General features: G+C 39.0%; 1 protein-coding gene across 5 annotated transcripts in view; it reads right to left on the minus strand.

Annotated features, from left to right (window-relative positions):
- Nucleotides 1-20,288, minus strand: part of LOC140374668 (intermembrane lipid transfer protein VPS13B-like) — a 285,793-nt gene that overhangs the window by 157,214 nt on the left and 108,291 nt on the right. For all 5 annotated transcript variants that reach the window (XR_011929102.1, XM_072461641.1, XM_072461642.1 and 2 more), the window contains exons 23-25: nt 9,052-9,286; nt 7,998-8,212; nt 2,568-2,771 (exon numbers count right to left, since the gene is read on the minus strand). Coding sequence is in view for 4 of the 5 variants with exons in the window: in XM_072461641.1 (XP_072317742.1) it covers nt 2,568-2,771; nt 7,998-8,212; nt 9,052-9,286 (654 nt within the window). In the remaining variant the exon portion in view is untranslated. The remainder of the gene's footprint in view (nt 1-2,567; nt 2,772-7,997; nt 8,213-9,051; nt 9,287-20,288) is intronic.

The raw sequence follows: 20,288 nt of genomic DNA on the forward strand, positions 1-20,288 counted from the left end.
GTCAAGGGGGCTTTTGCCATATTTGTTGGTTGCCAGATTAGCCCCCCCCAAAAAACACCAATCCACATCATTTGAGAACGAGCTATTTTCCCACACCTTCTAAAGCCAAGATGTAACATATACAGTTTAATTCCTGGGCCTCTGTGCTGTAAACGCCGGGGATCTGGGTTTATTTTCTCTGCAGCGTTTGTCTTTGCTCATCAGGAATACCCAAACACTGGGAGACAACAGCGGGCTGGAGGGTCATACCATGAGGAGCAAATGACAGGTTAAAAAGGGAGGAAGAAGGTGCTACATTATTGACAAAAATGTCCAAAATATTGCAATAGAAAAGAATAGTTTGTGCAACAATGCCTATTTAAATGATGTGGATACAAATTGTCAAGAACAAAAATATCAAACTCAAATGTTACCAAACTTGTCATCTTGAATAAATTGCAGCTTGCGATTGAATATTGCCATTATTTCTTGTAAAATGCAAACAATACATTTCTTTTTTTTTTTTTTTTTAATTAGACGTATTATTGTCTAATCAGACAGTTCAGATCTCACCCATAATATAGTTATTGTGTTTTAAGGTAAATCACTTTAACCTGTGATGGTAAAATAAATAAATATTAAAAAGTTCAATTCTATACAACTCATCAAGAGTTTGACATGAAGACATTCTGAAAACAGACAGTGCATAATATAACCCTTCTACAACACATGTCCCACATCTCCGCTTGCACAGAGCCAGGTGGGGCCATGAGGAGGCAGTGTAGTGGGTGGTGAGGGCAGGGATTTGGGGAGTGAGTCCTGCCACTGGTGCTGAGACTTATCAAAACAGCTCCTACATTCTTGCTCAATCACCCAGCTTCCCCGAGGACCAAACACTTCTACCAGTGTTTGTACTTAGGTAAACAGTGACAAGTGGGCTGTCAGGGGCCCCTCTCAGATGTACTGTAGCAGGAGTCCCACAAATGATGCAAGGGAAGCACTCACCATCACATGGAGGCAAATGAAGAGATGCATATCCAGTTATACAAAACACATGTGTTTCTGTGCAGCGCTCATGGTATAGTTTATCACTATGATTCTCATATAACCTTAAAACAGCAGTATGGACCAGCATTTGGATGAAAAGGTAATATTGGAACTGAAGGTTTGGCATGTTAGAACAAATGTATTGACAATTTGTGTTTCTAGTCTTAATAAACTATTCAAATGACACATATGCTCTATTCACCTTATACTGCCCCGCCCACTTCTGCCTCTTTTGGTCACAGATCGGCACTTCCGTTGTAATCCCACTTCCGGTTGAACAGGAACTCCATTGGTTAAAATGGAGAATTAGGGAAAAGTCTTGCCGCTCAATATGCAATAAAGTAGCAAGTAGTTCGCTGCCGATTCGCTGACTTTTTAGTCTGTTGAAATAATTTATTCTCTAGGTCACCAGCCCTATGTTAATTAATGCAACCAGAAGATGGATTATGTCATATGGCGGCGCCAAGACAAGACAATTTGAATACAGATTTATGTAGATACTTTATGTAGATAATGTATGATGGGTTTTTGTGTTTTCTGCAGTATATAAGCTAATACAAGTGTGATTTAAGCCTGTATGTCAATCCCTCTGTGATATAATGATGTGGCGTGATTCTTTGGACCTGTTACTTGGTGATCATAAAGCATTAAATCCAGGATTACCACAGGACAATAAACTAAGCGAGTGTCATAAACACTCTCCTGTTATTTGCATTCATATTAAAAAAAAACAGTACACAGATGTTCCAAAAGGACTAAACATTACAGCGCCCAAAGTAGCACCAGTGAGTGCTACTGTGCTGACAGGAGGCAGCAGCCCTGGGCCTTTGAGCAGGTCTAAGTACCACCTTGGGGCTCGAGGAAAAATATGTGATAAAAAAAAATGTTTTCTGTTAGCTCTGCACATGAGTGCACTGAAGACGGCATGCCATATTTCTTCTCCCTTGGATATTTTAACGGAGCAAGAATGTAAATACAGGTTATTGTTTTCCACAAATTAAGAAGCAGGTTTATACTCAATCAAGGCCAGACACACGAGATTGAAACAGAGCTCTAGTCCATCTGCGTATCTGTTTTGGAGAAGAAAAAAATATAGCAAAACATGAGGCTGATTAAATTTTTCCAGCTTTGAACACCATTCCCAAATAAAACATACCACTTGGACAAAGTGCAAGCATCAGAAAATACTACATTAACGACATTATTTAGCTGGTGATGTAAATACTCTGTAGTGGACTTAATAACTTCAACATTAACATTCAACATAAAATGTTGTTGGAACAATGGAGTAATGTATTTGATTAAAAAAAAATAAGACTTCAGTATGAGCATAAAGGGTGGAAAAACGCAAATGCACCAAAACAAAGGAATAAAATAACACCAGGAATGGCATGTAAGCTTAACAAAGATCAAACCAATCAAAAAATATTGCTTGTGTTTGTTTGTTTGTTTGTTTGTAATAATATAAAACTTCTGGATTTTCTAACAATGGAAAGACAAACACATTTCTAGTCAAACCCAAACGCATCTCAAAAGCTAACCTCTGTGGGGGAACCAAAGTCAGCAGAGGGGCTGCAGGTGCTGGTGTCCGGTGGGGCTGTCCCAGCACTGCTGCGCACAGGGGAGGATGGTACGCCCACTACAAGCGGCTCTGGGACACTGGAGGTTTGGCGGAGGAAGCCATGTTTCTGCAGACGGGCCCAAGTGGAGCTCCAGGAGAGAAGCAGATCATACAACAGCTGGACCTGGAGATGGAACGCATGTTTATGGTTAGACAGTATTTTCTAGATCTGATTGCAGGTCAATTTACTAAGTAATGTTGTCACATAAGTTTGTATACAAAAATGTAACGAAAAAACAATTTCCCTCAATAAATTATTTGCTTACAATCGATACAAATGATCAAATAATATTATATCAATTATAAAATAAATTGTAATATAGATATAAATGTATAACAGCAACTGAAACTGTATATAGAGATTGTATATAGAGATAGAGAGATGGATATTCTTTGACAATATGAAATCATCAAAAAGAACACATGAGCAGCATTAACACTGGATAGTTGAAATATATTTTGCCAATGCCTGACTCAAACGTGATCATTGTGAAGTTCTCATGTAAACTGACTTCTAAAGGATAGTAACATGATTTGTGTTAGAATGTATGTGACACTAAATCCAGTCTAGTTGATGAAAGATTTTTTATTTTATTTTTCTTGCATTGATGGTAAAAGAATTAGAAGTGTCAGATGTTACTGCATGCTCCAGCGTGTGCCACAATGAACAAACTTGTTATCCTTAACAACGGAACTCCCATAGAAACACCAAAGGAGGAAAGCGAGGTTGTGTCATCAATTTAGCCAAGTAAGTTACCATGGTTTGAACAAACTTCTCAACCATTTATTGTAAAAAGAGATCTAAGTTTCAAACAACAATAACAAAACCAAAAAGGCCAGTGGAAAACATGAGAGCAAGGCACGGGAATGCAAAGCTTTTACTCAATATTTTTCGAGAGGCAAAAGTTAGGGAGAAAAAGTGCACTCTTTCACAGTGAGCTAATTTCTGGATTTCAACTGTTTCGATTTCCCTGCCAGCAAAGTGCTCACCCCCCTGCCCCCTCTACTGCCAAAAAAGGTCCAAAGAAAGGTGCACAGGCATAAAACAGCTCAAACACATTTTTGCTCTCAGTGGCCCGCTCACACACAGGCACGGCTGTTAGCGCACACATTAGGGAGGCCTTCCATAAATAAGCATAAATCAAATGAAAAGCAGCACAATACATTACAGCTGGGGCATTTCAAACATGTCCAGGAAGAGCTGCAAACGCTGATCCAGGAGCAGCAATGCCGGGACAGAGCCAACAGCTGTCTGCCATACCACACTGAACTGTGCTGCCGACGTGAGACGCACAGCCCGGTGCTCCTGAATCTGGAAGGCCAACAAAGCAATGGAATGTGTTTGGAATGGGTCAAATTGTACCACAATAATGCACGAAATAACCACACAGTCAATGGCTAGTTACAGTGGCTTGCAAAATTATTCATACCCCTGGAACTTTTCCACATTTTTCCACATCACTACGATTAACTTAAATAAATTGTATTGGTATTTTATGTGAAAGAGCACTTGTGAAGTGCAATGAAAATCATACATTAAAAAAAGTATTCAAGCCTCTTTTCCAGTGCAATCAATTGCTGTCAGAAGTTGCTTGATGATTGCTGAAAGATTGAATGATGATCTAATGATTCAAAGTGTGTAATCAAATCTCAGTTTGAATACAATTGTTCTGTGAAGGCCACAGAAGTTTGTTAAGAGAAGGTTGGGGAGAAAACAGCATCATGAACTGCTGTTCAGAAATGCTCTCCTTCAAATTTGATTGAGCTTGAGTTGTTTTGCAAAGACAAATGGGCAACATTTTGTCTCTAGGTGTGTAAAACCCCAAAAGACTTGCAGCAAAAGGCAGTTCCACAAAGTATTGACTCGGTGGGGCCAGAATACTTTTGCACGTCTCAGTATTTTCTAGAAGTCAAATATAATTTTCCTTCCACTTTAAAATTGTGTGCAACTTTGTGTTGCTCATTCACAAAAAATGCCAATACAATTTATTGAAGTTTGTGGTCGTGAAGTGACAAAATGTGGAAAAGTTTGGTGCACTACTAACCTTAAACTGTCCCACCCAGTTTTACTTCTGATTTCTGCATACCATAAGGGGTATCAGTACTTTAATATATAATATCAGGTTATACATTTGCAGCCACATCCTTCCCTATAAAGTACTGTAAGAGTACTTCATTGCAAAAAAGTTCCATTAGGATGGTTGTGCTGACGATGCAGTGTTCAGTGATGGAAAAATCAGAGTGCACCAGCATCTTTACATACTTACATATTAGGTCATAATACAGCAGGCACGTTTTATAAAAAGAGAAATTGCTCTGAACATTTGTGATGTGAAGTCCTCCAAAGAGCTGTCATCTGGAGATCAAGAGGAGCTGAGGCTGCAGTAGTGAGGACTGGAGAGTGAACAGAGGCCTCCGCTGTCATTCATGAAAACACACATGAAAGGCTGTGGAGCGCAGATGGCCTGTGTTTGTGTCTTTATCTCACTACAGTCTATGCTAAAGGAGGCTATGTTAAACACTGCTGTGGTAGCATAGCGAGTACAGGTGGACAAATATAAAGGACTCGAGACTGGGTCTATGTGCTTTATGCAACAAGTTAAATTTAGAACTTAATGGTAAATAAACACTGAATATTTTTCCAGCTGGTTTGTTTGTGTGAAATGAAATATACTATTGTATTGTCTCTTTTAAAGTACAAAGAACTGACGTGTGACTCTGCAGTATACATTTTAGATTTAGATTAGGTTTAAAAAAAATCTCTGGCCCAATCTGATTCAAACTGAATTTCTTTAGACATGTAAATTGAAGAATTTTAGATCAGCAATGAATTATTTTTTTAATTAAGTTATGGCCACTCCCCTGGGGACATATTGGTGTTGTTTCATTGTTTTGGTCCGCTAGGGTAAAAGAGAAAGTAAAAATTACTGGAGCTTCTGCAAATATGAGCAAATATCTTTATAATTTCCAGCTATGTCTAAAAATCTAATTCTCAAGGTAGATGAGGTTTTGCTTATTTATACTTGCAAAAGTGTGGTTGTATAACGCATGTCCGAAAAAAAAGTTGGCTCAGAAAAAAAGCGGCACAAGCTCCATAGTTACAAACTTCTGGAATATTAGAAGATTTATTTCCATCCAGAGTTGCATTTTTTTCACCATTTGATCTTGTGTTGATGATATGAGAGAGTGACCACTGCACAAAGCCTTCTCCAGCTCGTCCCAAACACTCTCACTGGGATTCAGATCTGTAGATTAGTTTCTGCTTCTCCTTAGATGTTTTCTCTGCTTTATGCCTATGATTTGACCCTTCTCACAAACAGTGACATCTTTTCCATGACCACAGGATTTGTCTTTCCACATGGTTGTTTCAGAAATGAGAAGCCACTCACTGCATCAGTTGAGTTTAAATACAGTGTTGCAGCTGAAAGATCATCACCTGCAGCAGTTCACCAGCAGGAGGCTCGTACCAACTGTGTTTGCTTAAATTAATCCAAGTGGTGACCCTAACCCTTTTTTAACATGTATGTTAGTTGTTTTTATTTGCAATTATAGCAACATTTTAGCACTAATACTAAATTAATTGATGTCTCTTAGTTCTTAATATATAAGCATATAAGAGCATAAGAGTGGTCAGACCGGTACTCTGTGCGTCTAAATGTAGTAACTGTCCGAATCAGACGAACAAATACATATCAAGACTTACCAAAACAGAACAACAGGAATCAAGCGTATAGTCTTGACTGGACAGGCAAATAAAATATCATAATCAGAACAACTTATTTGATTTATTGCAGTATGCACCATATACTATAAATTGTGCATTTGCATTATAAGGTTTTGGTTTCAAATGCCAAGAAATTCTACCCTATGATGTATGTTTCCACTATTTAAACGCCTTTGATTGCAGCGTGACCAAATCTGTAACTATGTTGGTGGTAAAATGTTCAGGAGTCTCACATCCTAGTATAAGTAAAACTGAAGACTATAATTAAAATAAGACTAAAAAGTATTTTTCTCCCCAAGTTACTTTAGATTCTACAATGTTCACACATAATGGGAAAAAATAACTTACAAGAAAACAAAGACTGTGTTATTGATTGATGTCCAGACAGTTTTGCAATTCACATGAATACTATTAAAAACCTTTCTGTGGGAAAATTGTCACAACTGAAATATTTAAAAAAATATATTTCCATATATATATATTTCCTTTGCCAACCAATGTGGTTTGAGAGACAATTCAAAGATTGTTCGGTTGAAGTGTTTACAAAGAACCCAAATTTAATAAAACTAATTCAATTGCAAAAATCAAAGCTAGTGTTATGGTACATGCCACTAGAGTCATCACAGTACAATGAAAAACTAAAGCATAATTTGGACAGCTAAAACCTTTGCTATCCAGTCCATCTGTATTTGTTCTCCAGTCACCAAAACAAAATAACACTGTGCAATAACAATGGGCTTCATGTTTCCCTGTTCTCCTTCACTCTGATCTGACCAAAACAAACACCGCAACACTCCCATGTTTACAGATTGATTTTCATGACAATCAAGACAATGAGCATGATGAACTACTTTGTGCATTCAAAGACCATGTGGACACACTTGTTCTAGCCAGGGTTTTATTTATGTTAAATTCTACAAAGACACAAGCGTAATTTTCCATTGCCTAGTTCTTGACTTGCTTCCATTACATGTTCCCAGCATCATCCAGCATAAAGTCTAGAGCCTAAAACTTCAACTGATCACATTCACTACCATTGACAATTGCATGTTTAAAGTGTCTTCAGCTGACTTCCTCGCTACAGAAACTGACAAATAAGATATTATCTCAATAGTAAATTGCTTTGTATTAAGTTTAAGAACAAACATTTAATACATGAAGGCATAGTAAGGCAGGCACAGCTTTTGCCTTTATTATATTGTTCATTAAATTAGTGAATAACTCAAAATGTATCTTGTGAACCTTTATTCTGCACTAGTGCTCTTAATTTTTGGTAGAATGATAAGGGACAAATACTAAGCATTATTTTTAGTGTTATTTGCCTTTTAAAATGCTCTTTAGTTTGGTATGTCATGTTGTAAAACTAAAAAGACTAAAGATTAATCAAACTAACATTATTGAAGCTAAATGCTACTCCATGCTAAATAGTTTTGATGAGGCAACAATGTTAGAACATGATTAAAGTAAACTTTGCATAATATGTGTCGTTTAACATTTGAGCTGCAGATGGTTAACTCATTTATATCTGACTCACTATAGATATCAACAAATGTTTCATTGTGCCATTTATTTTTTGCAGCTACTTTTTTACAATATACTAAATTTAGAACACACTACAAGACTGACCTGAGGATTGGAGCACTTGACATGGACCGGCTGTAGATCCACATGGAGGCACACCACAAAGGAGTGCCTGCCCTCTGAACCCTGCAGTTTGTGGGAGGTCACGGCCAGCGTAGAGGTGCAGCCCATGGGTTCCAGTAGGCTCAGGTTCTGCTGCTGTCCAAGCAGGGTATAGACACTGAACTGACTCAAGCTGATTGTCCAAGGGAAAGCATCACCTGAGAGCAGACAAAAGAGATGTGTTGTTACATTTAGGAGAAACATTACCATACATGGCAAACAAATGCAGTGAAATAAGATACTTGAAATTAAAGTAGTGCTATTATAAGTGATGCCACACTCTGGGAAGCTGTCACATCGGTTTCTTTAAGGAGAGGGGAACTTTTTCAGATGCACAAGGCCATGAAGAATACATTTCCCTTACACTGTGGGCAGGCGGCTTTGATCCAGTGCATTAACATGAAAGATGAAGACGTTTCCAAATGCAGGAATGAATTACTAAAAGCACAGGTTGTTAATTTTAACGGCAACATTGACAAGGCCACTGATGTAACTGTTTTTGCTGTCATTTTTCTTTCTTTCCCATTTCTGAAATCTAGTATGCCCAATTCTGATGTCATTAGAGAAAAAAGCAGGGTGCCCCCTCTTTTTCTTCTGAAGAGAAAACAGTGCCTGAGCGTCTTATGTTGCTAATGTCAACTCTCCCAGGTGCGCTCGCCACATGTGCAAGATATACATCTCTCAAAGTCACTTCACTTAAGTTTGTTTGTCTTTTGTCATGGTAAATGAGTGGTAGTGGGTCAATGGCTTGCTTAGTGTTGAAAAGTCCATAATGATGATGAATTCACATAATGTAGCCTATTACTATTACAAAATATAATTTCAGTTATTAATGAATTTGATGTGTTTGTAATACCACAGAAATGACTACCATTATGAGGTAAGTCACAAGGCTATTGCAAGAACCGCCTTTATCCTAGTTTTTCCCCCGTTTTTTTTTTCTTTGTCTGTACTTGAAAATAACCATGTTAAGCAGGTATGACAAACAATAATGTACCTTCTTCCAATATGGGCCTGAAGACTGCAAAGGGCAGCTCCTGCAGTGGTTCCATGTACTTGTGCCCAGTGCTGAGGATGCTGATCTGGGGCAGACAGACCACCAGAGTTCCAGGCATGGAGGCCTGGTTATGATACCAGCTCCGGACAGTCCCAGGGATGTCCCCACAGATGATGGTACTGGGGGAGGGCAGGCTGTCATTGGGCAGGAACACACAGCAGGCCTGAAGTTCCAACTATGAGGATAAAAAAAAGTATGAAGAATAAGACAAACTGTTTTGGCACACAGGAAGGTTACAACACCCTGAAGAGAAGAACTTAATTATTGAAGCAGTTGACTCTAAAGTCGATTTTTTCTTCCAAGTTTATCTGTGTCCTGAGAGCGAAACTGATTGACACAATATGGATTTGCACTTAGAAATTAGGTAGATACTTTGTGGTTTCTAGGGGATTACATTTGTGGTGAGTGAATTGTGGGAGTGAACTTTCACAACAACGGTTTGATGGATGGCTGGGAAACTTGATATAAATAATTACACTGTCTGGAGTATTAGCTCTAATAACTACGCAGATCTTTCATTGTGCACAACTGTTGGCAAGTAAAAGCGGATGTTTTAAGTGGTACATATTAAGTTAAATTTATTATGCTAATCTAACTACTCAGCTACATTTTCTTTATTCTCATGTAAAAAAGACTGAGTTATGAAGAGAAGTTATTGAATAAGATTAAATATAGGTTTATAAAACATTTCAAAACCTCTCTGTGAAATGGTTCTATGTAGCACTGGTTTATACCTTTGCAATTATGTGATTTCTTTGCTAACATTTAGGAAATTGTGACTGTTCGCTGGTTGTTTTGAAATGTTTTGTGAGTGCATGCCTCTAAATTGGTGGCAGGGGAGACAAAAAACGGGCACCAAACCCTGTAATTTCTGTGGTGTGCAATTACAGTAAAACATACTAATAACCCTAATGGTGTTTGCTTATGACATGTGAATGCTTTTGCGGTCATTTGCCTTAGCAACAAAAACTACAAATGTTGCTAAATGCATGGTAGTTGTGACTGATCACAACATGACCAAATTGTCATAATTAGAAAACATTACACAGATGACAACTCAAATTATCTTACTGCCATCAAGTGGGCACATGAGTTTACACTAAAGCAAAAAAGCTACAAATGAGTGAAACGCCTATGTATGTAATGGGAAGAAAAAGAATTGCTCAAACTTAAGCAGGGTGATACTAAACCCATTTTAATTTGGCTTCTGGTACTCTTTTTTTGGAGATGGATAAGATTGTGATTTGTTATAAATGATACATCAACCATGCTTTAAATGACTTCATATATGATTTTGTGGTCAAATTAATATACAGCAAAAATCATTCTATCTCAAAATTGAACAGTAGATCAGATTGCTAAGCAGAATTCACACCCGTTCTGACAGTTGGTGTTTCTGTTTCTGTCGCTTGAAATAAATATTATTAAGCATTATTTACAGTATACCACTTTGTGACACATTATCAGCTGCCATGAACTGACATAAATTGTACAGGCACCCATAATATAGACATAATACACTGAAAGTATATTACTTCAGCTGTGTGTAATCCCATCAGCTACATGTATGGTAGTGACAAGACACACTACATTGGAAACAGTGCAATATGTGAGGTAAAGTTAACCACTGGCACTGGGCATTTAAAGAAGTTTACACAGCATTTGGGCCAAAGCAGCTCGGTTGTGTGGTTATGTCAGAAGTTGTCAGGGAGTAAACTGTGGGTCAGATCTTCCACCTTGCTCTTTTGGCTGCGACAGACGTCAGGTGTCTGTGGTCACCCTGCTCTCACACACAAAAATGCTGAAAAAAGGAGGCCTAGGGAGCATTGGCACTAAACTGTAATGGCAGGTCCAAACACAGAAACAGCCTGAGGTCAGAAAATCCCAAAACATCATTGGTTTGACTTTAGCCAAAACCACTGACAGCATGTCTTCCCCACGACCAGGTCTTTATTCCGTCATTACTGTGCCCCCTGTTCCCTTGTCCACTGGTCCAAATGCCATGTCAGTAAATACGCATGGGCTTACAATAAGATGTAACTAAACCACTTGGCCGGTGAGCGTAGTGACTATTAATTTGTTTAATTTACTTTGTCATATGGCAGAATTTTTGGTGTTTTATCCAGGTTCACATCTCATTTGTGACCACGCACTAATCCAGGGCGGGGAGCTCATGGAGAGTGCGGTGATCTCAGCAAAGCAAAGGCAAAAATACTTAACCAAAACAAGAAGGGAAATATGCAAAGGGCAGCAAGTAGAGTTGGAGCGAACGTGTGTTTTATGTCACATTTTGAGGTGTAAAAGTTCAGTTGAGGTTGAGCAGGGTCATGTTTGCTATTCCTCTGAATTGTGTTTAACAGCTCTCTAACAGGCCAATAAACATTGCACTAGACGTAGGCCGAGTGTGACAGTGTCCCGGCTAGACTGTGTGTTTGGGACAGTTATAGAAAGTAAGGGTAGACCTCATGTCTTAAATTGGGACAGGAAAGTGCCAGGTATATGCCAGGGTGGACTAAAATAGTTTGTTCCGTCACATGCTGGAGCTACATTAGCAGCATGTTACTGTATTCACTATTCCCTCACACGGCTCTCCAAAGACAAAGCTGCCAATAAAAGGATAGTGGAAATGGATTTTCTGTTGGGGAGGCCCATGGAAAGCAGGCTTTTCCAAGTGCGGCAGGAGGAAAAATATGACACAACTTTAAAATAGATTTGGGCAGAAGTAATATCTGAAAGTCGGTGGGATAATTGCAGTGTGGGATATGGGTTACGCAACTGGTCTTTCGGTGGGGCATAAACTAATGTGGAATAAAACAGCAACTAAAAGATGGATGGGCTCTTGAATGTCTGCTGTAGGCCTGCAAATGTCTTTACTCATGTTTGAATGATATCAGGACCGTCAACTCGCATCATAAATTAAGATATCAAACTCCACTTGCTGTTTTAATTCTTTCCATTTTATTGATGCCATATTGTAGAAAAAACAGACATTTAAAAAATCTACTTTGGGACCACCTCTTTGATTGTCAGTGTTTTTTAATTGAGCGGCTGTACTCTAAATGTACATGTTGCCTGTTGCTGGTTCATGACTGTCATTCCTGGATCATTTTAGATGGGCCAGGTCAATATCACTCTTGTCTTTATCAACATAAACTTTAAGGCAATAGCTATGGATGTATTTATCTATCAAGATGCTTTCTCACAAGCATGCACTCTGAATAAAATTTGGAGTAAACTAGGACTAAGTCTGGAAAATGCCACGACATAACCAGAACTAGAACAGAACCGAACCAGGTCTACATCAGGACTAAACTGGGCTAAAACCAGGTCCAAACCAACACAAGCGTGAACTGTCATAAATGTTAAAAATCAAACGTGTAACTAACCCCAGAGACCTAAAGCCTTTAATGACAACTTAATGCAGCAAAAACTCACTCAGTGTAACCAGGAGCAGACAACACATTAAATCAATACACTTCAAAAAGAGTAAAAACACATTTCAATTTTGACCAGGAAATCTCCACAAGGAAAAAAGACTGAAACCAATCAAGTTCTTACGAGGTCGCACGTGCCGGCTTATACTACAAAAACATGCTCCGGTGACACACTTTAAAGTCACACCTCCATGTTATACAGTACAAACCTGAACATACACGGAGCACGGATCACGTTTCCCCTCCAACTGTTGTCATCAGGCACGAGGTACAAACTAAATAAACAAATGGAATAAAATAAATCTCTGGGCTTGAGCCAAAACACCTGAATTAACATCTCCTTCTTTTCTACTTCTCTGTGCAGCGAGTACCCCCGCATTTTTTAATATCCTTCCAGAAAAGTTGCTTTGCTCCCCACTTCCTCTGAAGGATGGCACCTGCAATAGCACTGACCTCTGTCCAGCACACAGGGGACCGGCTGGAGCTCAGACCGGGGGGTTATTTGTGCACGGTCTTACTGCTGCGACGGGTTATGGCAGTACAAGCTCTTCTGTGTCCACATGACAGTATTGAGCTATCAAATGAAAATATATTATGTGAGAATTGTGATTTATTTCCTTTCAACCAAAGAACCTCTCTATCACAGCTGCAGTATATCAAACATGTCCCTGTATGGGTTGTGTAGAATTTTATTTTGTTCTTAATGCAAAAGGTAAAATGTTATTTTTCTCCATGCAGATACCATTGCTTTGCCAAGAGTACAAGAGGGACAAGCAGCTGTCCCTCCACCCGCAAAGCTACATGGTGCACCTTTAAATGAGTGTTAGCATGAGATATAGGTCCTAACAGAGTCCATGATATGGGGTGGACAAAGACAAAGACAGGCTTTTAAATTTAGTACGCCTTAGGAACAAGAATGGTTTTCATAAGCATTGTGTGGCACAGATTTGGAGAATGAGCAAAGAAAAGACAAGTATACATTTGCTTACAAAAAAAAAGAATCCCCACTCATGCACTTAACTCATTGAAGTCTTTCACTGCTCCAACCATAACGAAAATTCAGTTATCTGGCTGGCTTACTCAGAGATGACAGTTGAAGATTGGAGAACAAAGGGACTTGTGAGTATATAGGGCCTATGCTATTAAACTCCAGTGTATTGTAAAAAACAGGCACGCAAAATGTGAAAACCCCAGTTTCTTCAAAAAGGCAAGTGTCTTGAGTGGCAGCCGGGTTATTTAGTAGGTGACCATAGCTTATACCAGGACTTAAGGCTAGATCCCTTCCTCTTAGGCTTTTGAATGAACATGGATCCTTTTACACTTTGATGTACAGTCACTCAAGCACTAATTTAATCAGGAATTTGGATCAAGAAGCTGGCCTATGCTGTCACAAGTAGATAAATACTGTTCAAAAAAAGACGAAAGAACAAAAAAAGTCTAAAACATGTTCTTTTGGAAGATACTCTGATTAAATGTGAGATGCCTCCAGACATGTTTTCATTTGTTTAATTCTCCTTCTTCATCCCAACTTGGCATCCCATCATAGGCTTTTAAAATAAGGGATTGTTTTATTTTTGTGGCGGGTCCTGCAAAGTTTTACTTCTGATCGTTTTCCCGCTTCATCAGATAGTGTTCACGATCCAGCCACATGTGTGTGGACGCCGTTTCAAGTCTTTCAGTCTTAATACCCCCTGGTCCAAACGACAGTCCCAAACTTCCTCCTTTCTCCTGAGCATTTCCACTTGAGTTCTTATGGAGATGGTTTATCTGGTTCCAACAGTGCAGGTTATAATAGAAAGGAATCAGAGGGCCAAAAATACTCAGGATTTCAAAAGGTGGCACATGAGGAAATGGCCGATAAATAAAGAATTAAGGTTCACTGGAAAACACCAGTGAATGACACAAAAATGATTTAGACAAAGGACAACATTTCCAGTACATTGCTCACAAAATTTCCCAAAAAGTTATTTGAATGTACTTTAGACGAGAGTAAAATATATATAAATACTTTATAAAAGTATATTAAATTCATAGTAAAGCAGATGCAGGAAAGTATGGTCTGTTTTCAAAGGTTCTGTAGAAGCTACTATTACAAACAGCAGTTAATGTGGGATTGGCAATAGCTGTAGCTGTGTTAGTACAGCTAGTAGTGTTAGTATCACTATTGTAGTACCCCACAAAATAGAAGCAACAACCTCTGTGTGGCCACACAGGCTCCTATGAATTTCCTAGCCCATAAATTGATATCACTTTGGCACAACAGACTTTCATCAGATAAAAATCAAGCATTTATGTTCACATTTTTGATTGCTTTCTCTACCACACAATCTTTTCATACACACTTCATGCACGCAGGAAATCACCCAGAGATAGGAGAGGAAATTAGAAACACCCTCACAGCATGCTTACTGAAAACATTTGCAACTCTGGAGGAGCGCGGTCTCCGTGGAGGGATCTGCAGCAAACGGAAAACACATCCTTTTGTTTTGAAAAACTTGATACCTCTCCAAATGTAATCTTCCTGTGCCTGAACCAAACGGGACACGCTGTTTCCTCAGTGGCTACTCAGATGAACAGAAGGTCCACACAAGATACCCCTTCCTTTTATTAGACTACCCACCCACAGTCACTACCTTTACATGAATAGAGTACTCTCAAAATAGACATTTTCTATCTCTCCAGTGAACTGTCTGACCACAGGTTTGACAATCACTCTGGGTCAAAGTTCAGAGGCATCTGATATAGTATATACACAAAAACATTGCAATTGTTAATAAAAACTGCAAACATAATTATACAAACATTTTTGCAACAATTAGCTATTGATTTTTAATTATGAGCTATTGATTTTTAATCATGAGCTATTGATTTCCAATTACAAGTTATTAATTTCTAATTAGGGAACTAAATTATTTTTACATAGTGAACCAAAACAATGAAGCACAAATGGCAGGGGAACAATAATTTGTCACTGCTGATCTAAAATGAGTAAGCACACCTCAAAACACATGCATAATATTTTGTCTGTCTGTTTCTTGGCCAGTGCAGTTGTTGGAGTGCATGTAAACATACAGCAGTTCAGAAATTAGGGTTTTCTGTTGTGCATGTAAATGAGTTAAGGTTTTGAGCATAGTTTCCCAGCTATGAGGAAGAGCCATTTGGATTAGTGGTTGTTGTAGAGTAAATAGTGTCTGGATCTCAATTCAAATGATTAATTTGTGTGTGAGGATGAGACAAGACAGATGTGCTTTTAAAAATGCATTTCCTCTTTGGTGTATATGAAAAAGGCATCCGAGCACAATACCTCCTGACAACACATCAGTCTAGATCTCACCCATATGCCACCACAACAGTAATCAATGGATTGGCACAGCACACACAGGCACCAAGCCATCCTTGTGGCCCGCATTCCACAACTCTAACACTGCTTACAGAAGCTGACAAGCGCCGGAGGTCTCCCTCGTTGAGGTGGAAATCTGCAAAAATAAACGCTTCAGGTGACATGAAGGCTTTGTTTGTTTCTGCTGGCCCAGCTGTTTGTGTTAGTGCGGTGGGTTAATTGCGACTTTGATCGCTGCGTTTATTGATGCAGCAGTGGCCTTAGGAGTGCGTCTGGCCTGGGCTGGACCGGCCCGCCACGCCAGCTCCTGCCCCCAATCTCAAACAATTAGTCCTCCACCCTAGAGATGAACACCTACAGATGGAGGTTTCCTTTTGATCAGTGCAGTAGCTATAAGGAAAACCCAAGTACCCTATATCACCACAAAACGTCATACCAATGTGTTACGCTACAACCATATTAAATAATATTTCATGCTTAAATGACCAACAAGTATCCATGATTCACACAAACACTTGCACCCTACTATTATACAGATATCAAGGGATACTGCAATAATGTTAAGAGGTATGGGCCAAGACATTATTATTAACTGCAGATGAGGTGAGTTTTTATTGGCCTACACTGGCACATTTTCACCCCTGCAGATTTATAGAGAGTGAGAGTTTCACAAAGGCCAAAGTGTCCACCTCAGATGATCTTATTGGATGTGCTATTGGCACTGATCAGTTCTTTTGTCTGAACATATGGGGCATATGCTTTCACCCCCCAGGACACTTGCCAAAGCACATTCTGATAATTATATGAAAACCACATAATTTTCCCTTGACACTGTCAGATGGATCTTGAACCCAAAGCTCTGACAACTTCAGAACAGAAATTGAGTTTTAATCCTAATTAAACTCGGGCCTGTGCCTCTGCTGCTTTCTATGTTCAGGGGTTACAGACAAAAGGGTAAGCACTTTTCCAGTTGGGTCCAGGCAGAGGTCAAGTATGTGTGAGTGTCTCCGATGGCTATGAGGTCATCTCCGACATAGGAGCAGCTGATGGGACTCTGGCCACACAGGAGTTACATGTAAGCACATACTACTTGTATTATTTTTTTCTTATAATTGCACTCATACATTTTTAAATAAAAAGTATTTTGTTCTACTTCATATAATATCATTGTGTTCTACTAACTTCAATTGAATCAATCTTAATGTCTAAAAAGTAATCAAATGTGAAAGTATGTGGGGAAAAACAGGGACAAATTATTGGTCTGGTATTGAAAAAATATGTACGTATATATTTGGTTGTGACACATTTTTACTTGAAACTGTGTCCATAAAGTATGTTATTGGTAAGATGGATGATTGGGTTTCAGAGTGTATAATCTATTCCACTTCCTTTAGACTTATTCTAACCTTTACCTAAACCACAGCATATATAACACTAGCCATAACCTCAAAACAATCTGTAACTTTCATATGTAACGATTTGAATTATGGGAACGACAGTGAACTTGTGAAGAAACAGGATCCCTACAAGTGACTGTCAACAGATTTATTCTTCCACAAAGTGAGAAAGATATGGCCACACACAAGTCTATCCTTACAGATACTAAGAACATATCTACGATGACATTGTGGGCTTCTAAAATTGTCCAAAACTAACCAAGAAGGATAAATATGTCAAGAACATTTCTTAACTTGAAGTAATTCAAAATATTACATACCCATAATAGTAGGGCTGTAAATAGAGCATTGTAACAAGTTAGATGCTACTTAGAACTGGATTGCGCTGAAGAAAAAATAATCATTACTGACATTATTAATATCATAGTAGAAAAAGCTTCAGTTGTAGTCATCTGGACTCAGTTTGAAAAAGGAAGGCTCCTCCCAATGGGCGGGTCTTACAGAACAGTATTAATATCGGAGTTCTCGATCTAAATTCTTTTATTGACAATGACTCTTGGATGAGAGTCGAAACGTCTATTTTTTCAAACTGAGTCCAGATGACTACAACTGAAGCTTTTTCTACTATGGAACACGCCTGGACGAATGAGGGATTACACCGACATTATTAATATCACTTTATTGCATTATGTATCTTTAACCAATCATGGTAATGATGAAACAACTTGAAAAAACACAAATGCTCCAAAAGAAGGTGCTGAATGTGGAGGTGATATTATTGAAAGAGTGGGCAGATGAAGTGATGTGCTGCACAAAGCCAGTCAGGGGTCAGCTCTTCTTTATGAAAACCATCTGGACATTTTTGCACAGACTGTCGTCAGTGTCTCTAAACTTACCTTCCACCTCTGCACTGTCACTGTACCTTTGTGCCCCACTGCTTTCCTCTCTTCTCTCACTAAAATATATCTTCCCCATTAATGCATGGCAGCTGCAGGGAGCACGCTTACTTCATTTTTCCATGGCAACAGCCTCTGTTTCAGCAGATCCCATTTCAGTTTTGGTAGCAACAAGCGGCTCTGCCAGCGTTCAACACATGCATGTGTTAAATAGAAGGAATTATTACAAAATTCCTGAAATAGAATCACCGTCCTCATCGCATGCAATTATTATCAGGGCTGCTGAGGAACAGGGAGGAGATCACAGGATTAAAAGGCCTGATTTGGGTGGAGTGAAGCAGACCGTCAAGAGCTCTGAGGTCAGAGGTCAGCAGATGTGCGAAGACAGAGGAACTGGAGCAGACCAAGGGAGTGAGCTACAGCACAGTCACACTTAGGGTCACACATTTAAGGCCAAGGGCAACAGGCCATTTTGAGGAGTGCCCAGCCGCTCTGGCCAGAGTGACATTTACAGCATGGCCCTAAAGCCCTAATGAGATGTGACAACTACAATTACACCATCCACACTTATTAACAACCAACTCAACAACAAGTAAAGTCTTCCCTACGACTCAACCGGAGACTTGAGCATGACACCATAACGTGGTTGGGGTGACACATGAAAATTAATTTCATTGTTCCCAACCTTAGATCCAAGTTGTTAAGGGTTTAGTTGAATATCATAATAAAATAATATACAATACGGATTCCAACGGTAAAATCCCTGCACATTTGTATCGTAACAAAGCATCTAGCTGATACAATTTCAGATAGTGTTTTAATTTTTACACTGGATTCTGTTACACATGGAGAAGCCCTTTTGATTTTACAAAGTCAGGTTTTTTTGGGTCAATGGCAGGGCATTACACCCTCATGATACAGAAAATTCCCAGTGAGGTGAAGTTTAGAACCATTTCCATTTCACAATAGTCACTACGGTATATTAGGATCTGGTGACGGTTCAGGATTTAAATTAAATGTACATATGTACAAAGTCACTATAACTTTCCCAGCCTTAAGTGGAGCTCAGCAGCTGTAGAAAAATAAGCTTTCATAACCTTTTCCCTAATACTGTGATACCACATCCTCACTTCTCCTCTCGCTCCTCTCTTTTGTAAAGGATGGAAAGAAGGTCCCTATGCCAAATTGAGTACATGTGCAGCAGAAGTGCAAGCCATTAGGTATGTTGTTTACACCACACTAAAATAAATGGAGTGGTTTAAATTCGGGATATCCAAGGCCTGAGGTGCCAGCTGTCGGGCTGCTGGGTTTGGTTGGCTTCCACTCCCATGTCAACAGGACACAGTGTTTCCTAATTACTGCAGCGCTGCACAGTGTGGTCCATAGTCACACAGCCGAAGGGGACAGGAAAGTCCAGGCTATGATGGGCTCAGCAAACTATTAGAAGGTTGAGTTAACTTTTGTTGAAACACTGTAAACACCTCAACCAGATGACATTCTACCAGGGCTACAGATCATGATTTGAATTCACATGCGTCATGCCCTCTTTCATGTGTGATTGACATAGGTTTGTGTGGTACAAACAAGAAGAATTAAGATGAAAGTGCAATGTTTTACATGGTTTAGCTGCTATTTAAATACCATGCAACAATATCTGTGATGCCACGAACCATATACAAATAGGTAAAAAACATTCTGTCATAGACGTTTACTAATTATTTGAATTTTGTTTTTTAAAATTAATTTGAGTATCATTTAACTAACAAAAAAGAAAATAAATGCTGTCAGCATTAAAATGTGGAAGCCATATGATCCAATTCAGAATTACTCCAAAAAAGGAGAGCGAGTGCTTCCACTAGGCACCTGCACCCTGAAGTCTAGCTGTCATCAGCTCCTGATGGACTTCAGATGAGGCCAGTTCTGATGGGGTCATTTAACAAATTCAATCAAGATACAGCAAGAGGGAGCACTTAAATACATTGTTGCACATCAAAACTGACAAGCTCCCAACCAGATATCCAGAAAAAAGTGTTCACATCCAAAGTCATATGTCTGAAAAGAGGATATGCAAAGAAATGTGGGATATTGTGGACATTTCTACCTGTATTTA

Source organism: Eucyclogobius newberryi, unplaced genomic scaffold (genome assembly GCF_026437365.1).
Source record: "Eucyclogobius newberryi isolate DKJ021-1_F unplaced genomic scaffold, fEucNew1.0.hap1 SCAF_3, whole genome shotgun sequence".
Lineage (NCBI taxonomy): Eukaryota > Metazoa > Chordata > Actinopteri > Gobiiformes > Gobiidae > Eucyclogobius > Eucyclogobius newberryi.